Source organism: Eucalyptus grandis, chromosome 8 (assembly GCF_016545825.1).
Source record: "Eucalyptus grandis isolate ANBG69807.140 chromosome 8, ASM1654582v1, whole genome shotgun sequence".
Taxonomy (NCBI): Eukaryota; Viridiplantae; Streptophyta; class Magnoliopsida; order Myrtales; family Myrtaceae; genus Eucalyptus; species Eucalyptus grandis.
This window is the reverse complement of record NC_052619.1, coordinates 54,004,529-54,029,821: the sequence shown is the minus strand read 5'-3', so window position 1 is coordinate 54,029,821 and position 25,293 is coordinate 54,004,529. Positions and strand designations below refer to the sequence as shown.

At 39.1% G+C, this 25,293-nt stretch overlaps 1 protein-coding gene, 1 long non-coding RNA gene and 1 pseudogene across 4 annotated transcripts; all 3 read left to right on the top strand.

The window, feature by feature from the left end:
- LOC120287354 overlaps positions 1–25,293 on the top strand; it is a 69,678-nt pseudogene that overhangs the window by 7,329 nt on the left and 37,056 nt on the right.
- On the top strand, positions 1,988–5,312 carry LOC120287631. The gene is made up of 4 exons (XR_005545783.1): positions 1,988–2,311; positions 3,896–4,090; positions 4,650–4,739; positions 4,901–5,312. It is a non-coding gene; the product is annotated as an uncharacterized LOC120287631 (long non-coding RNA).
- LOC104433540 lies at positions 17,911–20,501 on the top strand. 3 transcript variants are annotated; one of them, XR_005545782.1, is made up of 4 exons: positions 17,911–18,180; positions 18,292–18,457; positions 19,440–19,523; positions 19,628–19,638. XR_005545782.1 is itself a non-coding variant. In XM_039300650.1 (3 exons), the coding sequence occupies exons 1-3, from the start codon at positions 18,110–18,112 to the stop codon at positions 19,807–19,809; spliced, it is 327 nt and encodes a 108-aa protein (XP_039156584.1). In that variant the 5' UTR covers positions 17,912–18,109; the 3' UTR covers positions 19,810–20,501. The 3 variants fall into 3 exon arrangements, 2 of the variants coding, with proteins under 2 accessions (XP_039156584.1, XP_039156585.1); XM_039300650.1 differs by lacking the exons at positions 19,440–19,523; positions 19,628–19,638 and adding an exon at positions 19,781–20,501 and having other exon boundaries at positions 17,912–18,180; positions 18,231–18,457; XM_039300651.1 differs by lacking the exon at positions 19,628–19,638 and having other exon boundaries at positions 17,932–18,180; positions 18,231–18,457; positions 19,440–19,550.

Here is a 25,293-nt window from a genome sequence, read left to right as displayed (position 1 = left end):
TAGTATCGAGTACGTCAGTTTTGAGCCTGGGGAAGTGAGATCTGTGTAGTGAATTTGGCTAATTAGGCATTTCAGGGTTGGGGGAATCGTTGACCGTGTGGTGGAGCTATAGTGCCTGATCGAATGGGGGCAAACTATAGCTGAATGATCCGTTAGGTGTAGATTTGGATGTTTTTAAAGCGTATGACTGATAGCGTTGTGTTGTATTTGGTTGATTTTGTTAAGGTCTTGGATTACCGAGTTTGGATCGATGCTACCACTGGAATAGGGTCAATTCAATCGAATTTCCTTCTATTTGTTCGACACAAGAATTTCAACCTGCTATTTCTACTTGGGGAATAAGATCCGTTGAGTATCTCAGAGTAGTTGACTATAAGATGTTTAGCTTTTTTCCAGTCAAGTAATGGACCATAGCTTGTAGGTTTCAGTGGAGTAGCTTTATGGGAAAGAGGAGACTTACGGTTTAATATGACACTGTTGCTAAAGTTGCTTACAGAATAGGTCCTCAGTACTAAATGGCCAATTCTTCAAATGGGATTTTGTGGGCATATGTTGCCTTCTCTTATTAGCTTCTGACTTGTTATTTATACCTTTGGATCTGAAATCAGGTGTTCAAGGTCATTGAGCTAATATTTGACATTTGCGTTGCAATGGCTACCAATTTGCGATGCTTGTGATGCCTCTATGTTTGAATTTCATCTAATTTTTGTCTTTATTTCTAATCAATATATATTGCCAGTAGGCATATATTATGGGGTCAGGATCTTAAAGCTGTGTTTACAGCTTTCAAACGTACTCAAGAACATAGGTATGCATGTTAACTTTAGCAATTCTTCCTCTCACATTTGACATGCAAAGGATTTGCTGAAAATTTAAGCTAAGAAGAGTAGCCTACTGTGAAAACATACACAAAGCACATAGGTCTGCTGTCCATAAGAAGGGAAAATAGCGAATCATTTCCACGGAGACATGAAAGTTATGTGCTTGTAATTTTAGGTGGAGTCATGAGGAGATCACATACTTCACTAAATTTGTTCTTGGAAAAGTTGTTTGAGCTTTTTGGTTAGTGATTACTTCTATTTATTTCCACACCGTATAGAATTGGGTTGAAGATCTCTGCTGGAAATAGCTCGACATAAACTACCCCGGCATGCCTAGTGCCATAGTGAGTTCCAAAGGTAATTAGTCTCTTTTAAGCTATGAATACTTCTTATTTGGATTGAGTTGCAGTCTTAATTAAGCTTTGTTTAGGTTCATTGTGGATTTTATTATGCTTATCATGATACGACAATTCAACCTGGTATTTTGGATGCTGTTATAAGAGCCAAGAATTTATATACATCAACGTCATGGTGATTAGGTGTGTCGAACAGAAAAATCAAATCGAAATATGAATCGAACCAAAATTTTATGTATTTAGTTTTTGGTTTGAATAATAAGAAATATCAGATTTCCTTTTTCATCGGTTCGGATTTTATTGATTTGGTTCGGTGAACCGAATTCAACCGTCCAAATAAAAAATCACTCTCGAAGCCCTAAAAAGTAAAAAATGCTCTTAATCTTTCGTTTCCTTCGAATCTCTCTCTCTCCTTTTCTCCCCTCAAAGCGAACTCTTGGCCTTGGGCGCTCAATACAGATTCGTCGCTCCAAGAAACCAAAAGAGGAAAAACACACATTCGCATCTCTCGCTCCCTCTGTGCGTTGATGATTCGCTCCCCAAAGTGAAGCTCAACCGACGAGTTTGGTCCCTTCTCCCTCTCTATTTTAACCCACTCATCCTCGAGCTTCTCCCCTCTGTAACCCCCAACCGCTTCCAATCTCCATCTCTCTAGGTTGTCTCTTCTTCTTCTCTTTTCTTTTTCTAACGGACGAAAGAGTGCTTGATGAAGGACCTGTCATGGGTTTCCGTTGGCGATTGTGGTCCAACTTCTTTTTCCTTCCGTGGTTTCGATTGGGAGTTCTGTGCGTTTGTTTTGGTGGGTGGTGATGAAATTGGCAATGCCAGTTTGTTGGGGCTGGGTAGTGCTGGTCTTTTCCCTTCAAAAGTTTGACCCCCGTTTTGTTATTTTTTTATTGGAATCTGAATATGGTTGGGGCGGAGTCATGAAATCTTGGATGGAATAAAGGCTGATACTAGAGCTCTTGATGCTTAAGATTTGCTCTATGGATTGGCTGTTTATACAATTATGCTCGAGCGTGCACCCTAATTGTTCGGTTTGGTTTTCAAGAAAACCGAACCGAACCATTGACACCCGTGACAGGGCATTCTATGGGAGGGGCTGTGGCATCCTTTTGCAGACTTGATCTTGTGGTAAGATAGTCAAAAAACTGTTATAGTTGGGACTTGTGAATTTTATTTTATTTTATTTTTTTACTATCGTGTTATTCCAAGTATCCAGTTTATAATCTGCCAAGAGTCATCTGGAATTCTCTGCCAAATCTGTGTTCAAGAGTCTAGGCTCTTTATGTGGGTCTTGAACTTTCCATTGCTCTCGTATTTGCTTTTTCAATTTGTTATAGACAGTATCTTGTTTTCTTTCGTCTTTGGTAAATCAACCCATAGACAACACAAGCAGAATGGGGCGCAAACAGCCCTTTACTTGAACCACCAATTGGTGAAGTATCTAGTTGTGTGAATTGAGTCTTACCTGTTAAGCTATGGAGCTTCGAGTTGGTTGAATACCTAGATATAGTGGTTAAAGACACTTCCAATTAGTCATTACAAAGTTTACTTGCTAGAAACTTTATGGGATTGTTGATATGCTTATGGTCTGGACATATAACTTTTTAAAGCACTTGAAGCTCAAATTTTATGTCATGTAATCTTGAAGTGCTAATGCATTTGAAGATAGATTATATATTGATCTTAAATATGCGTTTTGTGTGCTGTTTTTGTCTCTGTCTCTCTCTAACCAAAAGAAGCAACTCCTTTTCAGTTGGACTACAGAGCCAGATATGTTGTAGGCTGGAGCCAATTCTAAGATGTCTAAATTATGTCTTTTCTCTCAGTTTTATTGGACAGAGGGGTCCAGGGTACTTTTCTAGGCACCTGTCGCACTACTGGTCCAGAAATGGAACTTAATCCAAATTCATGTCCCATTGATTCTCATCGCCATGACAAGTGGTGATTTTTGAGAGTTAAACTTTATCTTGGGAGTCTGATTATACAAATGTTTGTGTGGCCTATGATATGATCTAGGTTGCATGAACTTTAGACTATACCTTTTCTCATAGTATTAGTAGCAAGTATAGCATCTTGTAGTAACACTTTTAAATGATTTAAAATTTTACTTTCCTTTTCTTTTCTTTTTTTGTGGTTTTTTGCTTAAAATTGTTTCCAGCCAATTGTGACATCATGGCCATGCATCCTGGTCCTTTTTAAGATTTAGTTTCTCCTTTGCTGTTTATGACGGTAAGTTTTGTAGTTCAAGGGGCATTTTCATCACGAACCTGAAATGTTTATGTTATTAGCAGGATGTGACTCACCCCACCAACATCCAAGTGCTTCTTGTGGAAGCAATGAATTGTGCCTCCATTGTAAATTCACGCCCAATCTCACTATTCCATATTATTAGCACCTTTTTTTTGGTGCCGAGGGTGGGTTTGGTTTTGTTGTGTGCGGTTTGGTGTTGGGAAAATTATGGATGGGATCTTGATGGAGTTAATGCTAGACCTTCAACCCCCATGGAGAGAAAGGGCTACTCTATCGTTCACCTTTGTATGTAAAATGTAATACATGGTTGTTGACGAAAAGTGTTTTTTTTCCTTGTCTTGAAAGGGCCATTGTGTATTAATTTTCAAGTAATTTGACTGTCTAATTATGTGTGCTGAAGCTGTTTTTTCCAGACCAGCATTTGCTTGGTTTACTTATATAACTGAAACTCTTCATTTCCAGGTCAATCATGGAGCATGGAATGTTCAGGTTTTAACATTTGGACAACCTCGTATTGGCAATGCAGTGTTTTTGTCCTGCTACAGTGACCGTGTGCCAATAACATTACTAATTACTACTGGACTTCTTGTTGTGCCTCATTTGCCGCTGTACTATTCTCGGTTCCCACAGGAGACATACCATCACTTCCCTAGATAGGTATAGCTTTGATTTTGATGGAATATCAAATAAATTATGGGGAATTGTTGCTGACTGAATTTGACGTTTGCTTCGCATTTCTATTGACCTATATAGCCAGTGAAGTCTCATACATTCCGACATTGTATTCAGCGTATAAATTATAATTGTCTTGTTCGTTTATCTTCTTAACAAAGCAGGGTATTTTGTAGGATTCATGACCTTTCAAAAATATTTGAATAACTCTTGTTCCTGCAAAAGCTGTCATGAGTCTTTCATACCGATTCCAAAGTTTTAAGACACATACAATGTTAGCTGTGTATTCTCTGTCTGTGTGTCTCTGTGTTCGCACGCACACGCGTGTGAGATTACCTAGTCTTAATCTCTGTGCAATTATGCACTCTTAAATTATGTATGTACACTAATGCTTGTAACTATTGCTGACTAGCTCAAGGATAGCCACGGATAAACATATTGATGTGAGATAATGTGAAAATGATTTGATTCCACCTGCCTCTCTGGTGACTAATTATACTCATAACAGTGTTCACATGTAATTGTAATCTTCCCTTTGTTGTAGGTATGGCTGTATAATATAGGATTTTGGCAGTCTGGTTTATCAGTTTGAGAAAGATTGGGATACATCTGGAGAATCTCCATCATGCAGCAAGTAAGGAGCTAGTTTCAGTCGTAGCTACTTGTTCACGCAATTATTTTTGTGGATTTATCATGCTGCATGCAATAAGTTGTGTGATAGACCAGCTTGTTCTGGAGAATGTCCATTTGTTACCAGGAATATTGTGGACAACTGATGAGGGTGTGTTTCTTCAGATTGGCAAATGGAACAACATTCTAGACCATTTAGTCTTACTATAGTGTGGAATTAATGGCTGAGACATGGGGATCATGTAAAATCGTTGTGGATGCACTATTGACAGAATATAGAGGTGAAGATGTTAAAGGAAATCTTATGCTTTCTAGGAATCCTTCTTCTTCTGCATTGAGGCTGCAGACTTTGATGTCAAGAGCAACTTAAGCTGAAATGGTCCTGGGTCAGCACCTGGTTTGTCATAGATCATCAGGGACCTCTGTGATGAAGTTTGGTCAGGAAATACTTTCCATCGATCATATCCATCAGAAGATGCATAGGAGCTCTACTCAAATTCACTCTGAATGTAAATAGCATAAAGTTGAATTCCTTGTAAATACAACTCCAGGATTTCAATTGAATGAATGTGTTCGCATGTTTGCTTGTCAATCTAATCTTGGGCCTGTGGTGTTTACCAGACATAAGGTGTGGATGCTGAGCTAAGCGATTCATAGTTGAATCACACAGCTATTTCCTTCTTTTTTTTCTTTTTCTTTTTTGGGTTTTTGAACTCGTGTTGAACTTCGCAAAATTGGCAGATGGTTGAAATTTTAGAACTGTGATACTTGCACGGATAGGCAATTAACTGGTTTTATAAGGTGAAACAAAGACCATCTCGAGAGACCACTTCTCAAGAGACCACTTCTCAAGTTGTGACCTTACCTTAACGCTACAAACATATTGGCGCATAAGATTTTTTGGCCAAAGTAAGTACTTCAACTGTTTCCTGGCCTAGTTATGCAGATGAACCGTTAAATCAGCCATCTTGGAAACAGATGATGACCTTGTCTTGCATCATTTCCACTGGCAACCTCTGCTAAATGTCAACTTTTAGGAGGTAAACAATTTATATCGTCTTGGCATTGATATAAAACAATAATCTAATCAGCTTTCGGAATGAGAGTTGTAAGCTTTTACCTTCTTCTTTTTTTCTAATATGCAGGAATTAACAATAGTGGAAACCTGAAAAACCAATTTTCCTTCTTCATTTCAAAACATATATAGCGCATTATGACGTTTAAAGCACATTGTGCAAGAGACCAAGTCCTTGACACTGTATGATTAGGTAGAGTTTGTACATTACGGTAAAGGCTAGAGTATAATACCAAAATGTTGGGAAAGAACTATTGTTCTGTCATTTTACTCGTATCTTCCTTTACTTGGTCAGTTGGTTGTTAATTATAAGCATTAATTGAGTTAGCCATAGTTTACCTGCACAGAAAGACCCCATCTCTTATTCCAGAGAAAAAGCTCAAACCGTCATGTGGGAATTCCGTCAGGGAACGATTCTCCTTATCAATAAAAACCTAAAGCTCCTTTAGGATAATCAAAAGGTGAATGAAAGATCTTTTATAACCGATTACAGCCTACACAGTTGATTATATCCTTGGTTGTTTAAATTGTAACAAAGTATAATTTTATAAGGCGTGGGTATTGGCCTCAAATCTAAAGTACAAACTAGCAATTTCCAAAGATCTCACATTAATGACCATCATGTAAATTAACACGATTAATGTACTTGAACGTAACAATACTAGCATCAATTTGTGTATTCAAGGCTTGTAAGAGCTCCAGTTGATGGGAAATTGTGTAATTGTTTATCTTCAATGATGAATAATTAATTTCGAGATCCGTCAGTGCTTGATATTCAGGGATTTTTTTGTATCAATGTGCAATCAATCAGGAGTTCCTTTAAAGATTCCAATTTTTCGAGCATATCCAGTAGGTTGTGAAGTTTCCTGCAGTGCTTCACATTTAAGGAAGCTAAGTGATTCAACCAACCAACGGATCGTCAATTTGGACCAAGCTTTCACATAACCACTCCAGGTTAGTCGTTCTAAATTAAAATGTAGAGAGAAGTTGGGAGTTCTATTAGAAGTGTTTGCAACATGTTAGATCCATGACGCATAATCTCTTTGCCATCTGTGATAGAGAGAGCTTGCTAAGATAAGGTTTGGATCTAACAGAGATACAATGGGAGAATTACCAAAAAGTCCTAAACCTATTGTAATTGTGCCAATTCAGTCATAAACTTTTTTTTAGCCAATTTAGTCCTAAACCTTTTACAGCTGTGTCAATTCAGTCCATCCGGCCAAAATTGGCCGGCCGGCGCCGACGTGGCATTTTTAAATATTTTTTTAAATTTTTTTCGAATTTTTAATATTTTTTGGAATTTTTTAATTCTTTTTTTTTCTTTTTTTTTCCATAATCTTCTTCACCTCTCGGCCGGCCGGCGCCGGCCGGAGGCGAGGGCCGGCGAGGCTCGCCCCCCGCCGGCCGGAGGCAAGGGCGGCGAGGGCGAGGCCTCGCTAGATCGGGCGAGGTCGGCCTCGCCGGCCAATGGCGAGGCTCGCCCCCGCCGGCCGGAGGCAAGGGCCGGCGGGCGAGGCCCCGCCTGCATCGGGCGAGCTCGGCCTCGCCGGCCGTTGGCGAGGGCGAGGCCCCGCCGGATCTCGGCGAGCTCGGCCTCGCCCGCCACCGGCGAGGGCAAGGCCCCACCAGATCCGGCGAGCTCGGCCCTCGCCAAGGCGGGGCGGAGACGGGGAGGGAGAGAGAGACCCGGAAGAGAAGAAGCGGCGGAGCGGGGAGGCGGGTCGATCGGGCGGGGAGAGGGAATCGGGGAGGCGGAGCCGACTTGAGGAGACGACCGGACGCCCTCGCGCGCCGTGACGAAGAAGACGAGTCCCTCCGCCGAATTCCCCCCGATTCGCCCCACCAGAACGAACGGCTCGGCTTGATTCCGACCGCCGCGAAGCTCTTAGATTCCGTCAGCCGAACCTCCGCGTCAATGGCGGCGTCCGCTTGCAACCGAGCGATGCAGCGAGCTTCGACGTCCCTCGGACCGGCCCTCAAATCGGGCGTCCGATCGTCTCCTCAGCTCGGCTTCGCCTCCCCCCGATTCCCTCTCCCCGCCCGGTCGACCGCCTCCCCGCCTCCGCCCCAGCCTTGGCGAGGGCCGAGCTCGCCGGATCTGGCGAGGCCTCACCCTCGCCAGCGGCCGGCGAGGCTGACCTCGGCCCTCGCCTCCGGCCGGCCGGGAGGCGAAGAAGATGATGGAAAAAAAGAAAAAGAAAAAAAGAATTAAAAATTCCAAAAAAATATTAAAAATTCGAAAAAAAAAATTAAAAATATTTAAAAATGCCACGTCGCGTTCGCCGGTCCACGTCGGCGCCGGCCGGCCAATTTTGGCCGGATGGACTGAATTGACACAACTGTAAAAGGTTTAGGACTAAATTGGCAAAAAAAAAAAAGTTTAGGACTGAATTGGCACAATTGCAATAGGTTTAGGACTTTTTTGGTAATTCTCCCGAGATACAACGCAATGTATAAGAGATGATCCACAGCATTATCATAGCTTAATGTGGCTCCAATGATCCCATTTCTCTGTAACTTTGTTTCATGACAAACTGAGAGGACTATACTCGTAAACGAAAATTGGTTATTTGAATATGGGAGGAGTGTCGTGCCCGCCATCGCAATTCGGGAAGGAAACGTGACTTCTTCTAGAAAACACATGTTGGAAGAACATTCGACGGAATGTTGTGTCAAAGAAAAGCCTCATTTGTGCACGAAGGTCTTCCATAAGTTCAACCTGCAAGTTTACACTATGCACTTGAGAGAATCTTGGGTTGGAAAGTCTCCAAAAGTCCTGGCGGTATTGTCATCGATGGTCAAGCTTGAGACAGAGAGCTTCGAGTTTGTCTTTCTCCCGCCAAAAGGAACACACATGGCTTCCAAATAATTTATTATAAAGGCCGAGTAAAATCCTCCCATAGCATTACAGGACGTTAAATATTAGTGCGGTAGATGAGTACGGTGCTAAAGAAAATGGAGTAACAGAAATAAGTCACCAAATTAAAGGGGCATATTACTTGTGTTGTTGAACTTGGAAATAGATCATAGCAGAATCTTACCTGGCTTCTCATCTAATGCTTCTTTGTGATTCCACAGTCTACTCTGCTTCTCTATATCCATACCACCATTTTGACAGGTGATTTCTCTTCCTAGGCCTTTTAGCTGATCATGCATCCATATCTTGTAATCCTCAAGATTTGTTATCAAGGACATGTTCTCTAGGACTTCCATAGCTTCTTCTAGAAAATATGCGAGCTCATTCCAACATGAACCATGATGTCTTTGTCATATCCGACCAAAAGACAAGCTATATTGAGAAAATTTTTCTTTTTTCCGCCATCTAATGCCTTGTAACTTATTTCAACTTATTATTAACTTCTGCATAAAGAACTCTTCCCAACTTCTTCAAAGTGAAAATTCCACTTCTACATGGAATGTTTTCTAAAAATTTAAAGAGATTAGTCGAAATCCATAACAATAATAACGTACTACCAATCAATTTCATCAACATTGAATGGTATATATATATAAGCCTGCTTCCCCATCAAACCAATCACGATTACCCATGAGTACATTCAATTGATTCTTCTTATCAACATCATACAAAAGAATGAGTACTTTTTTACTAGACAGCCTATCTTTCATAATCTTGATCCCTCCATTAACATTACTTATTTCTATTGATTTCCTTTTGAGGACATGCAGAATGAGTTGATTGTGCAAGTGCTCAATGCCCTTGATCTCTAAAGTTTCACGGTGTAGAAAGAAAGCAACAGTGATTGTGAAGGCTGATTGCAGATGATTTGGGCAAGAGCGGTCTTTCTAACACCATCCATTCCCTGAATTCCAACAATTCGTGTTTCTTGTGAGTGAGTGCCCATTATTCTCACGACTAAGACTACCTTGAACACCATTTTCACATTGAAAAGTCCAAAATGGTTTTGGCAGGTGCAACTAAGACTCCCTTGAACTCCACTTTAGGCGCACCCAATACGCACCCAATACTTATCCCTATCCAGACAAGCCCTTCAATTGTTTCCTATTTAAAGAACATTTGGGTACTGATAAGCAAGTTCTATTGCATATCAATGAAGGGAACATGCATTTCGATGAAAAGCAATATTCATTCCTATGGCCCCACAAAAAAAGATTAATAAACAATCTGGTTTGCATAAATAAACCTTTTTATCCCCCAAAAACATTACGTATGATGCCCCAAATTGCAAAATAAATCCCTCTAACCTACTCTAATGATTTCTTGGAAGAAAAAGAGCAAACCATCCAACTGAAACTTCAGATAAAGTTAAACAGATTTAACAATTTCATTAATAGGCAACGACTTCCCTCACTGATCTTCAAGTTTCTGGCTCTCAACAGATGAATGCATGGTCTTTACCAAAAAAAAAAAAAAAAAAAAAACAGATGAATGCATGGTTTACCAACCCAAGATTGTGAAAGGGATTACAGTCCAAATTAAATGTCATCCTTCAACGTCCTTCATTCGGTCTTCATTTGGTCTTCATTTGTAAAAGTTGCCCAAGTAGCCATAGCTCCTGGAACAGAAAGTTCTGTGAGTTTTTGCTAACTTTGATTCCTCTTAGCAACATCATAAACCAGCAAAAAGGCAGTGGTTTGAGATAGACCCCTTAATGCTTCTTATCAATCTTAAAACCTAAAAGAATCCTCTAATATTACTTGAGGTGAATGGAAGGACTCCTACTACAGGTAACCACCTAGGCATAACCATTATAAGAAAATGGAGGCAATTATGGAGATCACACAAGGGTCGATTTACATGATTTCAGACCCCAAGTGAGACTTATCACTTGTCCTATGCACTAATAGTACCAAAATTTAGCCTTGACTATAAGATGATTTATAATACCTTGGAGAAGCTAGATAGCTCTCGTCTCCTATCATAGATGGAAGCTTTGCTGAACCAACTATTGATGCCACTACCCAAGTGAAATTCCTCTTTCTTCATTTTATAACTTCTCCACAACATTTGTAAATCCCACTAAGAACCTCGCCCTTTCCTGGAAAATAAATTGAACATAAGCAGATTGATACAGAGTCTGTCATCTTCACAGTTGCAACAATCATTTGATTATGCTGTAAAATTCCACAATGAGAACCATAGTGCTATGACCTTCCAACACACATTCCATCTAATTGTTTACAGTATATCAAAGTTATCTCCAATGCGAAGCAGAGAGTATCAACTTGGAAATATGTGAAGCAGCAAATCGATGATGATCTCTAATGAATTGTCATAGATCAAACAATAAGATGCAATCGACTTGCATACCTCCAGCTGGGAAACATAAAAGCAAGGAGAAACCATTCACAGATAATTTAGCTAAAAAAGCCAAACCAAACTAAGAAAAGAAAACATACATTTGTACAAAATTAAGAACCCTCTAGTTGTACAGAGGTACCATAATTCCGATACCTTCTTCAGATTTCCAGGCATTAATTCACAAAAAAGTAATTAAAAGGTGGACGTAAAACTTCACTTTGAATGTCATCTTCATTTTCCTATATTTGGTCTTCATTCATACAACTGCCCAATTAGCCACAGCTCCTTTTTGTAAGTTTTTCAAACTTTAATTCCTCTTAGCAACATTAGAAACTGGCAGAAAGGCAGTCGTTTGAGATGTCTCCCTGAGCACTTCTTGTCAATCTTAAAACCTTCTAGTATAACTAGAGGTGAATGGAAGGGCTTCTACTTCAATTACAGATAATCACCTAGGCATAACCAATTCTAGAAATGTAGGCAACAGTTGAGATCACACAAGAGTCCATTTACATGATTTCTGACCCCAGTGAGACTTATCATATGTCCTAGGCAATAGGCATTGATATTACCGAAATTTAGCCTTAACTACAAGATGCTCTATGATACCTTGGAGAAACTAAATAGTTCTACTCTCCTGTCACAGATGGAACCTCTGCTGCACCAACTATTGATGCCGCTACCCAAGTGGAACTTGTCTTTCTTCATTTTATAACTTCTACCTAGCATTTGCAAATCCCAATAAGAAGCATGCCTTTCCAGGAAAATAAACTGAACATAAGCATATCAACACAGAGGGTTTGTCTACTTCATAGTTGCAACAATGAGTTGCTTATACTGTAAATTTATAGGATGAGAACCATACTTATATGACCTTCCAGCACACATTCCATCTAATTGTTTAGAGCATAACGAAGTCATCTCAAATGCGAAGCGAGGTTATCAACTTCGATAATGTGAAACAACAAATCAACAAGGATCTCTGATAATTTTTTTCATATCAAATAAAAACAATGCAATCGAGATGCATACCTCCAGCTGGGAAACATAAAACCAAGGAGAAACCATCCCTCAAGAATATAGCTAAAAAAACGACTATGGAGGTGCCATAACTTCAATGCCTTCATTAGACTTACAGATGACAACTCGCGAAAAGGTAATTTTAAAAAGTGCATGTGAGGCTTCTCTTTCATACCCGTGAAAGAGATTGATTATAGAAAAGGGAAAACATCAGTCGTTAGACGAAATGACTTACCTCAATTCATTTGACGTTTGCACACGGGAGGACGTTTGCGGTAGGGGATCAAGGAGCTTAGAAAAGATTCCTCTTCCAGAAATTTGCATCCAGATTTGTTGTCATCTCCCTCGAATACGACCCCCTTCTCCAAGCAAAGCGAAGAAATTGCCTCCAGATTTAATTTCCCACAACAATATATTGTAACTCTTCGCAGTCCCTTCCAGCTTGACAGATCAGGCAACTTCTATAAAGATTCACAGTCACAAATATGCAATGAATCCAAAGATGGTGGGAATTCGCCTTGAATCTTGACTGGATTACCACAATTAAATACATTAAGCTGCTTTAGCTTGTTGAGATTACTTAGATCAGGTAATATCTCCACCTGTTGAAGTTTCGAAAGCCACAATTCTCCTAGGTTCTCCAAGCAATCAAGGCCTCGAATCTCTGAGATTGCACAATCATGGATGTAAAAATATGATAGTGTCTTCATATTCGATAGATCCTCCATGGAACAACACAACTTGGTCTCCCCCAAATGTAAGCGTAATAAACTGGAGGGAAGGCTCGGGAGGCAACACAAATTAGGGCACCAGAGGTGAAGTATCTCGAGTCGAGGAAGGAAACTACTCATATCCGTGGGTAAGGTGGTCATGCATCCATTGAACAATTTCAAGCATGATAAACTAGAGGGGAGGGGAGGCAGGGAACGCAAATTAGGGCAGTAGAGGTTAAGGGCGCGCATGATAAAATTTATGTTTCTCGATTTTTCTGTTTTCTCGTTCCCCGGAGCGGGTTTGGAAGCAATCCGTTTGGTAACACAATTCGATTTCTCTATTTCTGAAACAGATTTCTATTCCGTAAAAGAGAAATCGAAGAAATCGAAGCTGAAATTTTAACTTCTCGTTTCTGAAATAGAAATAGAATTTTTTTTTCTCAACTTTTCAATTTAGTCCAAAATATTTTAGATCACTAATATTGAAATAGAAATAGAAATAGTTAATTTAGTCCAAAATATTTTAATGATTTTTTAATATAATCATTTGAATCAATATTGATTGAAAATCTTAACCATTGGGCTAGATGGTGGGAATTGAAAATACAGATTTTGATAATAAATTTTTATATAATCCTAGTGTTGATAATTTTGAAAAATTGGTGACGATTTTTTAATATGGTGAGGATTTTTTTAACAAAATTTGGAAAGAAATTGGAATTAGACTTGAAGTTAGGATTTTTTTAGGAGATTAGACTATTATAATCATGGCTATCATTAGACTTATTTGATTAATGTGAAATCAATTTCGGCAAAAACATAATGACATATTCACTACAATTGAATTTCAATTTTTTTTTTTGCCACGTTGTTTATTTTTTGAAAGAAAATATTACGTAATAGGAAACGTAAGCACATGTAATAGGAAATTCCATGAAATTGTATTTTCAAATTTTGTAATGTATTAGTATTATTTCGACTATTATTTTGTATTTGAGGATTTCCTATGTTGTTTTAGTATTATTTTGACTATTCTTTTGTATTTGAGTATTTCCTATGTTGTTATCTAATCAATTTTTATTCCTAGAAATATAAATTTTATTATGTTATCAAATAGATTTCTGTTTCAAAATAGAAATTTTGAGTCGTTATTAAACGGGTTTTTTTGCTCAGAAACTTGTCCGGGGAATAGAAATTGAGAAATCAATTTCTGGTCAGAAATCAATTTCTAGAATATAAATTTTGTCATGCGCGCCCTAAGTGACTCGAGTTGGGGAAGGAGACTTCTAATATCTGTTGGTAAGGTGGCCACGTATGGACGAGTAGGTCTAGACACTCCCGGTTTGCTTAAATTTTCAATCTGCAGCGGCATCGGATCTTCTTCCACAGGCCCATCAGATTCCCCATTAGAATCACGTGGCTCGAAGCAAAGCCATAATTTTTTTAAATTAGTCAGGTTTGAGAGATCTGGAAATGTATTCATGTACAAGTTAGATAACTCTAGATTGGTAAGACTTTCAGGAAGCCTCGGTACTATGTATATTCTACCCCTGATCAATTTCAAGATCCTCAACGATCGATTTCTATAGATGTCATTGCCAATTTCCACATCAAAATGATACTTAGCTTTGGCTTCTATTACTTCGAGCTTCTCCATTGTCCAGAGGGCATCAGGTATTTTGCTTATGAAACTCCAACTTATGTTCACTACTTTCAAATTTTTCAACTGTCCAATGGAATCAGGGAGTTCCCCGATCCCCGTTCCCTCTATATCCAACTCATTCAAGGATTTCAAATTTCCTATTGTATTCGGAAGCCTCCTCAACGATTCGCAATGGTTCAAATATAGGTATTCGAGACTTGCAAGATTTCTACCCATCTCGTCCGGCAACCTCTGAAGATTTTGACAATAGCTTACATCTAAGAAAACTAAGCTTTTCAATTGACAAATCGACTCATCAATTTCAACTAATTTGCCACAATCTTGTAGGATCAAACGTTCTAATTTTGAATGAGCAGAGAGATCGGGGGTTCTCTCCAAGCAAACACAATTGGTCAGATTCATAACTTTCAAATTCTTCATCACCTATGAAAAGAAAAATCATGCAAAGATTACTTAGAATCCAATAAGATGAAATAACAAGTGCTATCTAGCATATAACATACCCTCATGTGGCTCCACCCCTTCCAAACATGTGTAATTTCACTCCTTGATAGATCAAGAAAAACCACATCCTGCATGGAGAAATTTGTAATCTTAAATGTTCGAGGAATTTTAGGCCAAGAAAGCCATCGTAATTGTGGAAGGAGTTTCGAATTCTCCTGGGAAACATCAATTGGAAGAACGTTTGATGGCTGATTATGCCAGAGAAGCCTCTCTTTTGCACAAAAATATTCCTCTGAACCTTCAACTTGAAAAAACCTTAGTTTTGATATTCTTTCAAAGTCCTTATAGGTAAAACGATACTGCCGCTCATGGTCAAAGTGGAGACGAAGAGCTTCAACTTTTGTTTTTCCCTGCCCAAAGGAAAAATTTAAAAACAAAAGAGTTGAAGCAAAACACATTTAATCAAGTTCATTATTTTAAGGGGTTGAGTACTATCATTCCTTTAATCATGAAAGAACAAAAATATTGGTGGAGTAGGTTAGAATGGTGCTAAATAAGACAAAATTTAACTAGTTTTTTTTTTTTAAAAGAAAATGTTTATAAGTAACTTGAAGATTTTTATTGCACGGGGATTTTACCTCATGTCTCCTTAGCAAATCTAATGCTTCCTCAGGAACCCACACCCTACTTTGCTTCTTTATTTTCATCTCACTTTCTTGATGAACCATTTCTCTGCCGAGATCTCTAAGTTGGTCATGCATCCACACTTTATTATCCTCTTCAATTTTAATCAAAGACATGTTTTGCAAAACTTCCAAAGCTACTTCCGGAAATTTAGATTCATCCCAGAAATGAGCCACAATGTCTTTGTCATATCCAATGAAAAAACAAGCTATATCGAGGAATATATGTTTCTGCCGATCATCTAATGCATCATAGCTTATTTTCAGTTTCTTTTGAACATGATCGTGAGGAACACTTTCTAGCATCTTCAATGTGGCATCCCACATTTTCTTATTTTTGCTAGATAAAAGTGAACCTATGACTTCAAGGGCTAGCGGAAGACCCCTGGCAATGCCTATTGCCCTCTTGGATTGGTCAATATATTCATCTAAAGGGGAATCTCTTCCGAAGGCATGTTTGCTAAAAAGTTAAAGAGATTGACGATCATTCATGCCATTGACCTCATAAGTGTAGTCAACTTGGGGAATGAGAACATCTTTCTTTCTTGTAGTAATGATAATTTTGCTCTCTTTACCATACCAATCATGGTTTCCTATAAGTGCATTCATATGATCCTGCTTTTCCACATCATTGAGAAGGAGAAGGACTCTTTTATTGGACAACCTATTTTTTATTGTCTCAATCCCTTCATCTACGTTGTTTATATCCATCAGTTTCAATTTAAGGATGTTAGAGATGAGTTGATTCTGCAAGCATTCAATGCCCTTGCGTTCTGACGTTTCGCGGATGTTGGACAGAAAGCCACAATCCTTGAAATTGCATAAAAGTCGATTGTAGATGATTTTGGCAATAGTCGTCTTTCTAATGCCACCCATCCCATGAATTCCTATAATCCGTGTTTCACTTGGTTGAGCACTTATCATCTCCATGATTTTATCTACTTGGCTGTCAACACTGACCAAGCAATCTGATACCACCAAATAAGCCTTTTTCAATTCTCTAAAAACCTCCGCAGTGACGTCTTTTGCAAACTCACCTTCTTGCCTAGTGTTTGTTGAAGGTCAAAAGGCAATGAGTTAGAACATTGTGTTGAATCTGACAAGAGCAAAATTGAAAACTACAGACCTCTCCGGCATGTATTCTTCAAGGATTTATTTTATTGTACATGAACTAGCCTAGGTACTAAGAGTTAATGAATGGCCTAAAATAAAAATATGTTGCATGGAATGAAAAATGATGAATTTGGGACCGTGCCATTATTTAGCGTGATTTCTGTAGCATAAAATTCAATACTTTCAACCAAACTAATGGAAATCTATAAAAGAAACCAAATCAAATGCATCGAGTTTTATTGATAGAAGGCACTTGAGATGGAATGCTAAGAGAAGTCACCTATTGGTCTTGCTATGCAAGTCCCATCCGTTTATTGCCCCAACTGCATTGAGAGCAGCCTTCCACTCATGGATAGTATCTTCGTCGTATCGTTGCTTCTCTTCATGCAAAAGAAAGGCCTCTGCATAACCTCCAGTTTGGTGACGAACCTCTTAAGGTGCCACATCATAAAAAATCGGCATATGATCTTTTGTCTTCCATTTTTCCGGCACTCAACCATGAGGACTAGCTCCTTTAGACACCATATGCTAGAGGCATAACCTTTCGAAAATATAGGTATTGAGATTTTTGACTGCTTAATTGCTTGAAGAAGTTCTGGGGCAAACTCTTCCCCAATGTGGAGCTCTTCGTCACCCTTAGATGTGCGGATTCCTGCATCTATCATAATAGTGTAAAAGAAGTTGGTAAACCCTGCGTGAGTATCTTTTCCTGTGAAGCTCAAGAATACTTCATAGTCATATCCTGATGAAGTGGCCATTTTGTGAATGTCTGTTGATATGTGAGTACAGAAAGGGCCTATTGCTATTCCATCATTTTGACGGATGCGTTGTTTTTTTTGCATTCCTCTCCATTGATCTCCCTTCGTCTTCTTCTCTTCAAGAAAAACTGAACGGCACAGCAACGAAAGCAGAAGCAGCCAGAGATGGACAAATTTGGAAGCCAAAATTAACAAATGGAGATCTCTGTAGGTCATTAAACTAAGCCAGTGTGCTACAATTGTTTAATAAAAAGCATCATTATAGCCTATCTCAAAGGGAGTTTTAGGGTGCGTTTGGTTGGGCATTTAAAAAAGTTCTCTTTCACTCCCTGAAAGCTTGGGGGGAAAAAAAAGAGGCATTTGGCAACCATTTTCCAATTAGCTTTGAGTTGAAAGTTGGCCAGGATGCTGAAAGCTCAATGCTGGTAGAGACCAGCATTAAGCTTTCAGCATTTTCGGAATGCTGAAGGCCTTCATTAATGAAATTTCGTGAAGTCCCTTTTTTATCCTAAAAAAATCATTAGAAACCCAAATTTACCCCTTTATAAAAAACAAAACCAAGAGCTTCTCCTTGCACCTCCAGAAACACACGCTCGAGTCCTCACGCTCACTCTCCCAAGAGCCCCCATGACGACGCCGACTTCAGATCCGTTAACGACAATCTCCAGCACCTTCAGAATTGCCGACGAAAAATCTGGGTTTGTTTCCTCCGCTCGATTCTTCTCTTCATCTGGGTTTGTTTCCTCAGCTCAATTCTTCTCCTCATCTGGGTTTGTTCTTACTTCGATCTTCTGAAACGGAGGATGCAGCAGCTCGCAATTCGACTCCTCCCTCCCTCCGACACGACCACTCCGACCATCGCCTCCGCTCGATTCCCTGCATCCTCGCACGTTTTTCCCCTGCTTGTGGGTAGTAAGGTTTGGGTAGTGGCGGTCTCCTCGGCACAAATCCCAGCCTCTCGATCGCTTCCCCGAGGTAACGAATACTTTTAAACTCTCTCTCTCTCTTTCTAGCATCTCCGTCGCTCTCCGTCTGAGATCAGTTTGCTTTTTTTCTTTCTCGTTTCCGTTTTCAGGTTAGATCTGTAAATCTCTCAGATCTGATTGTTTGCTCCTCGTTCGTTAGATCGATCTGTTCCTTTTCCATTTCGTTTGATTCTACGCCCGCGATAGATTAGCCTTATTGCCGTTTCAAGGTTTACAGGAGTGTTCGCTCTGCAGATTTGTGTAGATTGCGTAGTAACAATTGATTCTTCTCCTCATCTGGGTGTCTCTAAGCCTATGGAGAGAGAATGCTTCACGTGAAGTTTCTGATCGAGTGATGTTGCAAGGCCCTTGATTTCTCATCTTACCAGTATTACGTGGGAAATGTAGAAATATCTAGCACTAGCCCGTGATTAATTATTATTGCAAACTTACTTAGAAGAGGGATACTCTTGGTTAACAACTTCATAGATCCCAAGAACCACTAGAAATCTAGGAGTAGCCTGGTTTTTTCAGGTTCGTTACAAAGTTGTGTGCCTGAAAATAACTGGTAAAAGAGAAACGAAAAGAAAAATAACAATCTACTTCACTCCCATTTTCAGTTGACTTGGACGAAAGAATAAAGAGGTTTTGACGGTACAGAGACAGGCATTTATTTGAATCCTGCTTTCTATTGCATTAGACAGGGCCACAGAAAGGAGAGAACTCACACTCTAGGGAAAAGAATAGCCAAATAAATAAATAAAAGCAACCATCCATTTGAATCTTGTCATACCGGATCCCTCTCTCTTCATCATCTTGAATCAGAATGGTGAGTGTGCTTTCAATTAGAATGAGAGCATAGATTCATGGTGTTTCGGTATTCTTTTGACCACTTAATTAAGTTATCTGCGATTGGCAGATTTCTCTTTGTTTTATTTACTGCTTTTGTTGGGTGTTCCTCCACCGAATTCTCGTATTATTTGCTGCTGTAGAGCTGATCGACCAACGAAATTGAGTTCACCTACAGTATCAGTTATATTCAACAACTGTTAACTATTTGACTCCATTTATTATCGGTGAGTTTTTTTATGTTTGGGCCTTCTGGTTGCTATTGCTTTGCTCCTCTCATTCCTCACACATTGTCAGTTTTAAACTTTGAAAAGGATATTTCCAAATGCAGTAAAAGAATTTAGGATTGTCTCGCTTAAATGTCCATCGATTAGAATCCTATTCCTTTTATTCTAGCTCGTGGTCTCTTGCTCTGTTTGGTGGCTATTCATGGTACAAACTTGCACAACATTTCTAGATAATTCACAATGGCTTTCATTTTCAGGTGAAGCAGAACGGCACATGATCCATTAGCTGGCTCTAACCTTCATCATCAGAACTAAAGGGCTGCCTTCTTAAAGATTCCATTACTTCTCTGGGACGATTGCTTGGAGCGCCCCCACTACCTGTCGGTCCATTGCAAGACTTGACCTTGGGAACTTTGAGAGAACTAAGAGCTGGCGTGAAAGTCCCTCTGTTTACGTCCTTGAGCACAGACCGTGCTGTGGCCTCACTGCAGCGTCTGCCAGAGCCGAAGCCACTCTAGAATTGCTCTGCAATTCATTAGAGGACTTGTTCTGGCGCGGCACTCCACTGGGAGCATTGGAAGCCTGAGGCATATGATTATTCCCTGATTTTCCCATTACAGCAACGGTCTCTGCAGCTTCTGATCTGGCCTTTGCAAATTCATGTTTCTGCATGTCATATAAGAGCTCTCTTTGGAGCTGCTTATGAGCAACTGATATTTCATCTATCTCATTCTTGTAGTCCTTGAGGAGGAGACGGAGGCAATCCATGAGGGAACCTGTGAGGGGGCTCTTCTTGCTCTCGAGTAATCTCTCCAGCTCTATGAATATGGGGATGGTGTTCTGTATGAGGGTCTTTCTCATTGCTATGAATTTAGGAAGTAACTAAAGATGTTTGTAATTTTTAAGGATAATGAGCTTCTTTCCTCAAAACATATGTTATCTTGTTTTTATTGTAATGAAAGTATTCTTCTAATGAAAGTATTCTTCTTGCAATTTAGAAAGAGAGTACATAAATTTTTTCCATTTGATATTTTTTAGCAAAAGAAAAGAAATTGTAATTTTAATAAAATTGTTTACACAACATCTTTAACATGATTATCAAATATAAATTTAAAAAGTTGCAAACATTATTTTTTTTTAATTTTAAACAAATAAAAATTAAAATATTTAGATTAATCACCAAAGAGCTTTGCAAATGTGTTTTCTACCAAACAGCATTTCTTTCAAAGTTGCATTTCAAAGCAAAATTTACCAAACAGTCTTTGCATTTCCTCCAAAGCCCTTTAGGCTAAACAGTTTTGCATTTTCCCAATGAGCTTTCCAAATGCTGAACCAAACGCACCCTAAATTTTTAGTAGATTATTTACATCATTTCAATATTTATTTGTTAGTAACATACGAACATATTTAGGTAACTGTCAAGTATGAATTTACTTATGCCGGTCGATCATGTGAATGTTTACTTGTGATATTGATGGTTATTTGTATTGATGGAGCTTTCTATTTGTTAATATTGTTGACTGTGAGACACCAATTAGAAGTTCTGAGATGACTAAATATGCCACACAAGAGCCGCGATAAGAACTCCGCTAGTTTGCTAGGCACGATAATAATGTTTTGAAATGATATTGCGACGTGATTTGAGAATGACAAAGTAACAATGAGCAGTACACACTCCACATTTTGTCCAATGTATAGCCAAACAGTAGCGTGATCTTGTGTTGTTCAGCATAAAACATAAAATAAGGTTCTTACCAAAAAAAAAAAAAAAACATAAAATAAGGTTCATCAGCAACTTTGTGAATGCTTCTGATAAAAACTTGTTTGTTCAATAATCTAATCGCGGTTGTTGAGAGTCCGCTCTATCTAGGGAAGAATGAATATAAAATTTCAGCTACCTATATGATTACTCCATCAAATTAGGACAGGCAAATGCCAACATTGTCAGGCATCTCAAAAATAAAGATGTCCACAATGAATGATTCTTGCATTAGCACTACGCTCCAAGTTCATAAATTACGATTACGGAAAAAAAAAGAAAAAAAGATTACTCTCATGTCTAAGCATGAAAGTTGATTCTTTCTGATGTTGGTCCTGGGAATGTGCCCCTCCACTTTCCTATATACTAACAGTCTTGAAATTTTCTCTGTCAAGGAGTTGCAGACATTGTGAGACCATTAGTTTATAGGAAATCCGAGTTCAAAATAAAATACCGATACACTACTAATCATTTGCTGTGTTAAAATAAAAATTAAGTGCCAATATTGTAGCCATTATTTCACATATAGCGCCGCGTTCCAATTGGATTTGAACAAGTGTATTTGTTTAAGTAGTTTAAATCTAACCTCCATGACTCTATCATTATGATTTGATCACCTTATGTGATTCAATGATCTTTTTGTTTTCAACTTCATCTTACGATAGAGTGTAAAACCGCAAGGTGATTGCAACTGATAAGAGTTGGCAATTTACTAACCACACAGGTAAAATTTCATAAGAGTTGGTTAACTACTTCATTGATATATTGGTATTATTTTTATAGTGCTAGTAATTTGTTTATGACACTGGTAAATTTCAGAGGAGTTGATAATCTACTACATCATTAAAATGTTTTTAAATTCTTGAACATGCTGGTAATTTATTTACAATACTGCTAATAAGAGTTGGTAATTAACCACTTAATTGGTATTTTGGTGAATTCTTGATAGTGCTGGTAATTTACTTAACAAACTGCTAAAATTTGATAGTGCATGTAAATTTCGTAAATTCTTGATTATGTTGGTAACCTTCTTACCGCACTCATAAAATTTTGTAGGAGTCGGTAATTTACTACTTTATTGGTATGTTGATAAATTTCTAATGATGCTGATAATTAATTACAGCACTAGTAAAATTTCAAATGAGATAATTTACTACTTCATTGGAATATTGGTAAAATTTTGATAAACTTAGTAATTCACTTATCACACTGATAAAATTTCATAAAAATTGGTAATTTATTACCACTTAATTTTGTTAGTTAACAAGAAGAAGGTTTCAAGCTTGAAACACACAGGCGAATGGTGGAATGACAGAGATGAGAGGTAGCGCCCAAGATCAGGATGGAGTAAGTACGAGAAGCAAAGGTAGTCTCAAATTTCATGTGCTGTGATGCATAGGTTCTCCGAGACCGACGAAGCTTGTACGCTTTGATAAAAGGTTGTCTCTTCTCATTTTCAAGAACAAAAATCGCTCCTTTCTAAGGTTGGATTTGGAGATTTGGCCCTCCACTCTCCCTTTTGAGTTCATATTTAAATACCGATACACAGCTTTTTATTTGATGCACGAAATTTAAGTAAGAATCCTGCACTTTGGTGGCTGTTTAAATTCTTGCCCAGGGTTTTCATACTACTATAAAATCAATGTAGTTTAAGGCTCTGTTTATTTGCGAAAAAATGTGATATTTCTAGAAAATGTCTTTTAGGAAAATTGTCACGCCCCGATCCTCGGGCACGCATACATCCTTCTTCATGGTCGATTTTATAATGCGATATCCCAGGACTAAGTATCGCCGACCCTTTCGTTTATTAAGCACATGCAGAAGCAGTTATAAATCCCCAGACAATAACACAATGGGATAGAAAAGCAATGCCATTTTTTTTTTTGATGACCTAGGGAACCCCCGTACGCCGCTTCGCGACTGGGATAAACCCTAGGGAGACACGTGAGGACCCACCACCCACGTGCCCCGGGTAAGACACGGCTTGCACTTAAAGCTCGACGACGCCGTGGATCGAACTCGGGACCTCTCGTGAAAAGTTCCCTTGCTCAACCACTTACGCCACCACCGCGGGTGGTGCAATGCCATATTTTTCATATTGAAATCCACAACCAAACCTTTATACATGGCATAACTCAAAGTATATTCACAAGACTATTCATAACATTCTAGTTACACTCTATATACACAACACGAGGTTCACAAAAGAGGATGGGATCTTAATCCTCATCCGGGTCGTACTTAGGATCATCCTGATCCTCTTCTGACTCTTCTTTACTAAGTTCACATCCTTCAAGCTCTTCATCTTTTACCAGCTCATCGTCGTCTTCTGGTTCCTTCTTCACAGGCTCACCGACGGGCCTAAAATGTTGTCCCACAACTGGGATGAGATTACGTCTCAGCAAGTTCTACCCCCACTAAGACTCGATTAGGAAACCAATACGCTATATGGGCTGCCTATACACGCACGAGTCAGAGGACTTACCTTGGCTTCAGATTCCACATGCATATTAGCATAGTTCAATAGGCACTCAAATAGTCACATCGCAGATTGAAGCGTCAATCAAATCGACCGAGTCGATTACATGTCATTCGAACTATCGCAAGGTCATTTCCACTCAATCAGTCAATTCACAACATCGGATCAAATCATTGATCAATCGACTTATTCGATTACATGACAACAAGACTACTCATCGGTCATTTTAGTCATTCCATTTCAAATTCTTACTAACAGCTCAATGAGCCTAGCCTATCAATTTCTTGGCTATAAATCCTGGTCCTAAAGGACACAACTTATTTATAGGTGGTAATCACGGCCCCACCGAGCAATTTTCTTAGATTTAGTGGCATCACAGCCCCACTCAGCAATTGTATCTGTAGTGGCATCACGGCCCCACTCGGCAATTATATATGTAGTGGCATCACGGCCCCACTCGGCATTTCTATTAAACTCACAACCTCACACGGTTATTTTCCTTTCAAATAACGACACTTCCTAATTTTGGGACATTTTCCCATATTCACCAATCTTACTCAACTTTCACAATTTTCCGTAGTTCACCAATCAATTAAACACTGACAACCGATACTCGGTTGTTCTTCAATCAATTACTCAAAATCAACTCATTTAGGAATATGTCCTAAAAATCCACAATTTATTCAATTCAACACAATGTAGAATTCAATTAAATATGCACCACGACGATCGGCATAAAATTTCGGTCGTCGGCTATCCTTGCCTAATTTCCGAAAAATAAATAATTAAATAATTAGTTTCGAAAATTAATAAATAAATACGACAAATCCAATTTAGGCCCAAAATGCCTAATCGAAGCTCGATAAGGGTCGGGAAAAATCCCAAGATGGATTCAATAAATAGTATAGGCAGTTCTCTAGCTAAGTACACTAACCACCTAACTAATATGCAATGCAATTAACTAATAATCACTAATACATGCTAATCTAACCACCTAATTGTACTTAATTAAATATAATCAATAAGCATCATTAGTTTTTGCAAGGATTAGTGAGATTACTCACTTGGCGAAGCGAAGACCAGAACACCGCGACGACGGCCGAAATCTGAATTTTCGGCGACGTTGACGGACACTCGGACCGGGCCGAAAGGCCTTGCTTCGCAGGCTTGGGCTTCAAAATGGGCTTGCTGGACTTCACTAAATTGGGTCGGGCTTCAAGATGGGCTGCCGATTTCACTAGGCTGCTCCGCGACTTAAAGGAGCTGCTGGGCCTAAATGAAACTCGTGAGGGCTGCTGCTGGGATTGGGCTGCTGCAGTGAAGATGGGCTTCTGCTTCGGTGATGCTGGGCCGGAAGAGAAGAGATGGGCCACGAACGAATAAAACGGAAGCAGCTTCGGTGGCTGAATTCGCTGGAGATGGGCCGCTCGATTGCACGCGTGCAGCTCTGTGCAGTTGATGGCGAAGACACGCGGATCAGTGAAGCAGCAAGGGCACAAGCGGAGTCAACGATGGAGGGCTTCGACTTGGGG